This window comes from Cantharellus anzutake (genome assembly GCF_015039405.1).
Source record: "Cantharellus anzutake strain C23 chromosome Unknown EI90scaffold_307, whole genome shotgun sequence".
Lineage (NCBI taxonomy): Eukaryota > Fungi > Basidiomycota > Agaricomycetes > Cantharellales > Hydnaceae > Cantharellus > Cantharellus anzutake.
Window position 1 is genome coordinate 30,385 of NW_024067257.1, and position 6,807 is coordinate 37,191.

General features: G+C 47.8%; 1 protein-coding gene across 1 annotated transcript; it reads right to left on the reverse strand.

Moving 5' to 3' along the window:
- Positions 1–1,644: 1,644 nt before the first annotated feature.
- On the reverse strand, positions 1,645–5,322 carry EI90DRAFT_1372059 (uncharacterized protein). Its single transcript, XM_039051732.1, has 22 exons — positions 5,253–5,322; positions 5,012–5,183; positions 4,792–4,917; positions 4,623–4,719; positions 4,508–4,559; positions 4,400–4,451; positions 4,285–4,320; positions 4,140–4,201; positions 3,971–3,995; positions 3,755–3,874; positions 3,442–3,617; positions 3,304–3,376; positions 3,179–3,244; positions 3,065–3,123; positions 2,959–2,983; positions 2,790–2,901; positions 2,531–2,593; positions 2,390–2,447; positions 2,259–2,307; positions 2,131–2,184; positions 1,901–2,067; positions 1,645–1,843 (listed from the first exon to the last, which is right to left on the reverse strand). Exons 2-21 carry the CDS (start codon positions 5,045–5,047, stop codon positions 1,954–1,956), a joined length of 1,455 nt encoding a protein of 484 aa, XP_038907520.1. The 5' UTR covers positions 5,048–5,183; positions 5,253–5,322; the 3' UTR covers positions 1,645–1,843; positions 1,901–1,953.
- Between the last annotated feature and the right edge of the window lie 1,485 nt (positions 5,323–6,807).

The window sequence follows — 6,807 nt, forward strand, 5'->3', positions numbered from 1 at the left end:
AGGAGAATACGTGTACAATAGCAAAGACGTACTTGTTGGGTGGTCAAATCGGACCCGTACCTCCGCCCCACGGCATAAGGGTATTTCTGCCCACTTTCAGGCTTGTCGAGCATGGTAAGGTACGTCCTCGAATGGGCATTCACGATTCGATACTGTGCATATAAGGGGTTTGATTCGGTGCAAATAGGTCGGTAGAATTGGAGAGTCAGATCACAATAGTTCCACGGTAACCTGAGAAAGGTATTCACAGTTCCTTCGGGAACAGGTGGAGCCCTGTGGAACCGCCAGAGCCAGAACCGGAAAAAACGATACCAAATTGGAGCCAGAACCGAACCATGAGAGAACATCAGTGAGCAGACAATGCCGCAGCATCAGCAAGAGCAAGAACCGAAAATTATAATAACTTGGTACTCACTCCACCAAAGGTGGTGCCTTTGGAATCTTCGGATATCTCGAAACACTCCTGAATTTCCACCTCTACGATTTATTGGGATCAGCACAGACAGCGGGGGGTCGAGAATTATCAATTCGTCAGATCGTCCAGCAGGAAATGAGACATAAAACTCACTGTTCCCGCCGTTCCACTACCGCCATCGACAACGTAATGTACCTATTGAGCGATAAACATTGGTGGATGCGAAAAAATAGGCCACGGAGACGGGAGGGGAGGAAAAGGTGTGGCTTCACCTGGGAGCCAAACCATGCCACAACGCCATTCGTTGGGGAGGACAGGATACTTCCGATCAAACCATAAAATCAAAAATGCAAACATTGCGTTCGAAGACAGAAAAACGAAACTTAAACTGTTCCTGGTCGCTTCCCAGACGCAGACGAAATACAAGTGGCTTAGGTCGACCTGCCCAAATCGTTGAGAAGGCGTGGGCTTACGCAGTTGTTCATAAGGTGGGAGGATTAAGGACACGAACCTATAGCAGTCGAGCTTCCATTTACGACAGCGAGGTAAAGACTTTGTCCAAGACTGAAAATGGAATAACTGTTCGACTCAGGATAGAAGACAATTTTCCACTAATCATCATCGAACAACAGTGATATAAGCATGCATCATGTTTTATGTGGTATTTTTATCCAAACCCCTACTTGTTGATTTCTAGCGGATGTATTGTCCGGCCTAACGCTAACAGCCGACACTCCAGTTGTTGGATCGGGCGGGTCCATTGTCAGCCAAAGGTTTGAGTCCAGTACGCTACAAATTCGGTACTACAAATCATAGGCATCGTGAATGATGTCATGTAAGAGTGTATCAGTGTTGAGATCGCTTTAACAATCTGCGGGGCAAAGATTGTAGACTGACAACGCCCTCTTCGAGGCTCGTAGTGAACGGAGGCATTGTATTGCGGCTTGGAGCAATAGACTTGAATCGGCTTGTATACCAGCTTACGAGGCGGATATCCGTGGGGAACACTGTTCGAGAGTAGAGACGAGGGGAGAATTAAGAGAAGAAGGCTAGCTGCGGCTTGAAATGCCAGGATTATATCACAAGCGGTCGATCATGCATGCAAAAGCTCTCCATGATCATCGATACAGGGGCAGTGAATGATCACCATATCGGGCTGATCAGTCACTCCGAATGAAATCTTGGGCGGTCTGACCCCATGCAGACCGATGTGTTGTTATCAGGCGATCGGCAAAGTGCCGGTCAGATATTATCAAATCGAAAGAGATTTACAATCGTCGTAGCGTAGATGGCAATGTTGTTGAACGCCTTGTACAATGTTTAGCAAAAATGCCATAATGCCACAACCCCCTCCCTTCGGTGCAAATCCACTCTGACAGGGGTCATGATGCAGCTGTGTTCCTCAAACCGAACAGGTTCATTCAGACTCTGAGATGATGTCAGTCTGATGCTAACCAAAATTCAAGGGTCGGGTTGGGGACGCACAATATACATGAGAAGTCAACCATTCCCTTTAGTTGCGACCAGACGAGAGGTCGTTATATACCGCTATCACTTGGTCCAAGGTTCAGAAGTGAATACGATGAAGGGTAATTTGGAGTGTTCGGATCTTCAAGATCTGATCCCTCCGAATCCACAGGTTCAAAGATCCACTGGAGGCAAAGATAAGTGAGCACAACAGTAGGGATGGGATAATAAGTTCCATTGAAGCGTACGCGTTGCCTATTCCCATTAGCCCGACTAGAGGTAAGTCTGGTCGTCATGTGCAGCTACGCAGAACGAAATCATCCAAACGGATTATTAACGTCCTCACGATCTGACACGTCGAGTATGGGACACTCACATGTGGTTCGCCTATTGATACCACCTGATCTGAACCTGGGAGGCACAGTCTAAAAGAACATTACAAATCTCAGTGAACGGTAGAGCAGAGACTGCACCACAGAGGTACGCGTGAAGGCGACTAATACCCACACGAACTCGCCCGTTTCTTCACCGTGTAATACAACCCAAGGGAAAACTTGATTGGAAGCTATAATTTGAAACACGATTCGGATATTTCACTCAGTGAACTAAATATGGACGGAAAGGGGGAATGGAATCATGCACACCGACAAAATTGTCGAAGCGGCCCAACGTTGAGATGAATCGTCCGGAATATACACTCTGGAAGATATACTGCTGTGCCTCCTTGATAAAAAACACTTTCCACTATTATGAATGTGATCATATAGCCGGTTGCCCGGTCCGAGGTTATTGTAGCGCACGTAGAAAGTGCCAGCGACGATTGTTAGCACAGATAAGACATGCGCTCCGAACAATACGGTCACGCAGATCCACTCCAAACTTACTTGCTGGGACTTACTCCTCTCACCTGAAAGCTCCTTTGAACAATTCAACAAAGGGCTTGAAGAATGAGGCTTGAAAGGAGAAGGAGGAAACGTTTCATCTTGAGTCAAAAGGCCCCGCGTGGTGACGTTCCGGATCTTGTACTGTTGCCTCGTAAGTGTGGACTGTAATAGCAAGTTATAGTCCGATCATACCGTTCCCGTTTTCAGAGATCCTCCACTGAACGATTGGATCCCAATTGAGGTCCAAGCACGAGATCGGGTCAGCCATCATTACTTGCCGAAAACATGAAGGAGTTACTAAGGGAGATCTTGCAAAGCGGTGGGATCCACATCTTCCTCTGCCGGTTCAAATGTCCACTGTTGACACAACATTAGGATAGAACACAACCAGTCCGGCGTTAAACGCACCCACCGTATCATATGAAACTAGAATGGGGGGAGGAGGGGATTCAAAGGTCATCCGAGTCAGAAGCTTGACCTATTGTGAAAGACACCATGATCTGAGAGGCGGGATTGGAGAAGGGAGAAGCTGCAAACCACAGTGTTATCATTTCCACTTCCGCCATCCAACCGCGCAACGCTGTGAAAAACACCCCCCTGGTGCTGAATACTGAGAAGAAAATCAAACATGAGATTACTCAGGAAACAATGATGAGAAAGAAACAAAGTACACACTAAAACTCCCCTTCCGATTCCGCCTGTCTTAAATCCCAGTGCACAGCGCGTATCTCCTCGTCCACACCCGTGAAAATGGATCCAGTCGTCCCGTTTTCTTGAATGCTCAACCAGCGTCCAGTACCAACGTTTTTGAGGAAGTAGGTTTGGGTTAAATCGTGGAGTGTTACTTCCCACTAGAATTGATCCCAAATGTAAAGTTAGATGAGTGAGTGGTTCAGATTCACGACGAAGGATAAGTAAAAGGGAAGTGAACGAGGAATTCAAAAGTGCGGAAAGGAGAATGCATGCACAATATGTAGCAAAGACGTACTCGTTGGGCAGTCAAATCGGACCGGTACGTCCGCCCCACGACATAAGGGTATTTCTGCCCACTTTGAGGCGTGTCGAGCATGGTAAGGTACGTCCTTGAATGGGCATTCGCGATTCGATACTGTGCATATAAGGGGTTTGATTCGGTGCAAATAGGTCGGTAGAATTGGAGAGTCAGGTCACAATATTTCTATGGTAACCTGAGAAAGATATTCACAGTTCCTTCGGGAATAGCTGGGACCCTGTGGAACCACCAGAGCCAGAACCGGAAGAAACGATACCAAATTGAAGCCACAGCCGAACCATGAGAGAACATCAGTGAGCAGACAATGCCGCAGCATCAGCAAGAGGAAGATCCGAAAAAAATTATAATAATTGGTACTCACTCCACCAGTGGTGGTGCCTTCGGAATCCTCACAGATCTCGAAACCCTGTTGAATTTCCACCTCTACGATTTATTGGGATCAGCACAGACAGTGGGGGGTCGAGAATTATCAGATCGTCCAGCAGGAAATGAGACATAAAACTTACTGCTTTCGCTTCACTACCCTCATCGGAAATGATAACCTATCAAGCGATAAACATTGGTGAATGCGAAAACAAAATGGAAAATGGGCCACGGGGAGAGGAAATGGTATGGTTTTACCCGTGAGCCACCGATGTATGACGCAAAGGATCTCGTTGGGAAGTACAGGATACTTCTGATCGAACCATAAGATCAAATGCAAACATTGCGCTCAAAGACAAAACTAACTGTTCCTGGTCACCTCCCGGACGCAGACGAAACGCAAGTGGCTTAGGTCGACCTGCTCAAATCATTCAGAAGGTGTGGGATTGCGCGCTTATTCATAAAGTGAGAGGGCACGAGCCTTCAAGAACCCGGGACCATCCTACAGAGACGTAAAGACTCTGCCCAAGATTGAAAAGGGAATAACTATTCGACTCGGGATAGAAGATAATTTTCCACTAATCATCATCGAACAGCCGTGGTTTGAATAACGATACCACATAAAACATAAAGCATGCTTATATTCGTACTTGTTGATTTCTAGCAGATGGATTGTCCGGTCTAACGCCAACAAATGACGGGCTTCCCTGGTAACCTGGATCGGGCGGGTCCATTGTCAGCCAAAGGTTTGGGCCGCTTCCATTACAGATTCGGTACTGCAAATTGTGGACATCATGAATGATGTCACGTAGGAGCGTGTCAGTGTTGAGATCGCTCTAACAATTTGCGAGGAAAAGCTTGTAGACTGACAACACCCTCTTCCAGGCTCGTAGTGAACGGAGACATCGTTTTGCGACTTGGAGGAATAGACTCGTATCCCAGCTTTCGAGGTGGATATCTGTGGAGAGCTCGGGAGTAGAGTCAAGAGGATTCGCAAGCGGTTGAATTAAAAGCTCTCCATGATCGGGACAGTGAATGATCGCTACATCGGGTCGATCAGTCAGCACCAAATGGAATCTTTGAGGGGTCCAAACCAAGTAAAAATATATACCGGATCGCCCACGTGGGGTAATGAAACAAATCCAACGAAGCACAGTCGAGATCAGAACGTACGGGTCCTTACTGCAATGCACACCGGCCATTAATTGTCTCCAATCATTATGCCCTCCAGGGAGTTTGCAGGTATTAATTGCGAGCTCAAGCGGGTGAAGATCTATTCCTCCAAGTATCTTCGGAGACAGAAAACACTTGGATCCGAACGTTGATAATGACATGCCCGCGCGTTCCGCCGCCAATGCAAAAATTGCCCCAGTGTCTAGGCGATAGGGATGATAGGGGTCTTATCCCATCTCGAATTATACGCAGAACAAATAATCCTGAAACCTAAAGCTCAACGCTTTTGTCTCACATGGTGCATCGTCGTGGTTGCAATACACCTTCGATGTACGCGTGGGCAGGGGGCCCGCTCAAGAACGGATCCTACGGTACATATAAGATAAGTCAGTACGGGCTAACTTGATTACATGCAATGTGGGGACCCCACCCCTCAAATCCTCTCTCGCCGAGTGGGGGGCGTTGAATGTCAATCGTTGGACTGTCAATCGCTGGACCCAAGCGCTCCCTTTGCCTTTGACTCAACGCCTAGAGTTTCGCCAGAAATTTAGGATCCCGAGACGGAATACTTTGAAAGGATTTTGTGCGCGCAACCTCCATTAGGCCCATCAGGCAACCTAAAATAGAAGCACATGATGTGTGAAACGCAGTTCGGGATCCAGGTGGATTGGAATTAACCTAAGGGCTAAAATGCCCAGTTCGGTGACGGGGGTTGCGTCGAACTGCAGAAGAGAAAGGTGCATAAATAACACACGACGTCCATATACAAACACAGTAAATCTCTGCCGGACAAGATCGAGATTCCCCGGGCAATGGTCAACTGCGAAAGTATTTTCTACATCAAGGGGATAGAACGGTCCAGAACAGGTGATCACTTAGGACGTCCATCCTGACAGAAGTTGTCCGAATGATATTGTAATATTGTAATATTGACAGGTAGGACACTTTTGGTAGCGGGTATCCGGTCCCGCTGTCAGTTGTGGGACGCCGCGTCAGATGTCAACCCTCAGGACCAATATAATGATTGTTATCACAGCAGTGTTAGTGCTGAAAATGTGGTCGAATGGCAGACCACCGAGGTTTAGCCGCGACCTTGCGCTTCCAAGTCAATCGGATCCGCTCAGTCCCAGCCGTGTCCGGTTTGGAAAAACAATACCGAGGGAGATGGACGACGCGAGGAAATTGACCCGGAAAGGGTTGTGGTTGTTCTGAAGCTTTCCAGGACGTTGGTATTCCGCGCGAACTGGCATCACGTGTAGCGTGACTGCCAAGTCATTTTGCCGACACAAACATGGCGGCTGCTCTTCTTCCAGCCACTTCCTCTCACTACCAGTCCGCCAGTAGCTTGGCCCAATCCTCATCGTCGTTGTCCTCAGCGAACCACATCATCGTGCCGTCCGATCGAGCTAGCAAATACCGTGGCGCCGTCGTGGAGGATTTACAGCTACCCCCCGCCTTCTCTCTCCCGCATTCCGAGCGCATATCTAAAGCTA

Excerpts from the sequence above, each read along its gene's own strand:
- EI90DRAFT_1372059 (XM_039051732.1), bottom strand. The coding sequence starts at position 5,047 with ATGTCTCCGTTCACTACGAGCCTGGAAGAGGGTGTT. Across the intron at positions 2,902-2,958 it reads GATCTCTGAAAACGGGAACG|ATCCGGAACGTCACCACGCG; the intron begins GTATGATCGGAC and ends CAACAGTACAAG. Across the intron at positions 2,068-2,130 it reads CTAATGGGAATAGGCAACGC|TGGATCTTTGAACCTGTGGA; the intron begins GTACGCTTCAAT and ends CTTTGCCTCCAG.